This window comes from Myotis brandtii, unplaced genomic scaffold (assembly GCF_000412655.1).
Source record: "Myotis brandtii unplaced genomic scaffold, ASM41265v1 scaffold207, whole genome shotgun sequence".
NCBI lineage: Eukaryota > Metazoa > Chordata > Mammalia > Chiroptera > Vespertilionidae > Myotis > Myotis brandtii.
In genome coordinates this window covers 156,709-157,406 of record NW_005357736.1, presented here as the reverse complement: position 1 = coordinate 157,406, position 698 = coordinate 156,709, and the positions used below count along the sequence as shown (strand labels likewise).

Genomic DNA, 698 nt, shown 5'->3' with positions numbered 1-698 from the left:
GGGGAAGGGGCTCTGGCCCCGGGGGCGTCTGCCCCCCATCCCTCTGTCTCACGTCGGCCTCTGTCTGACCGTCACTGTCTCCTCTCTCGCCCTTTGCTGACTCTTTGTTCCAACGTCTCTCCATCCTTCCTCGGCCTCCTCGGCCTCCGCCCTGTCTCCCCGTGCTCTCTGGTCCCTCCTCTCCGTCCCTCCCTGTGTCCCCCCCTCCGCTCCCTCTCGTTGTGCCTCCTGCCTGCCCGCTCCAGCCTGCCAGGGCCAGTTCCTCGCGTCTGGATCCCGTGAGTAATTTCCTGGCATTTTCTGCCCCAGAACTTCCCTCCCCCCCAGGCCTCCTGCCCATCACCTGGCCCTCTCAGCAGGGGTGGGGCTGGGTGGCACAGTGGTGCCCCGGCCCTGCCCCCCTCTCCCTGCTCACCCTGCGCCCCCTCTCCCTGCTCACCCTGCACCCTCTTCCTGCTCACCCTGCGCCCTCTCCCTGCTCACCCTGCGCCCTCTCCCTGCTCAGGCCCCCTGCCCAGTTACGCGGACACCAGCAGCCGCCAGCGCCTCCCTGTGCTGCAGGTCTCTCACGCGGAGGAGGAAGGTGAGGGCTGCGCACCCGTGGGCGTGGCAGGGGGGGGCACGGACACAGCAGGGCACACGCATGCACATACGCACACACGGGGGAGGCGTGGCTGGGGCTGGGCAGTGTGATCCTG

The 698-nt window shown here is 69.1% G+C and overlaps 1 protein-coding gene across 1 annotated transcript in view; it reads left to right on the top strand.

Annotated features, from left to right (window-relative positions):
- Positions 1–698, top strand: part of COL7A1 (collagen, type VII, alpha 1) — a 48,956-nt gene that overhangs the window by 33,197 nt on the left and 15,061 nt on the right. Inside the window, 2 exon segments of the mRNA XM_014538979.1 lie at positions 246–278; positions 506–583. Of these exon segments, the coding sequence (XP_014394465.1) occupies positions 246–278; positions 506–583 (111 nt within the window).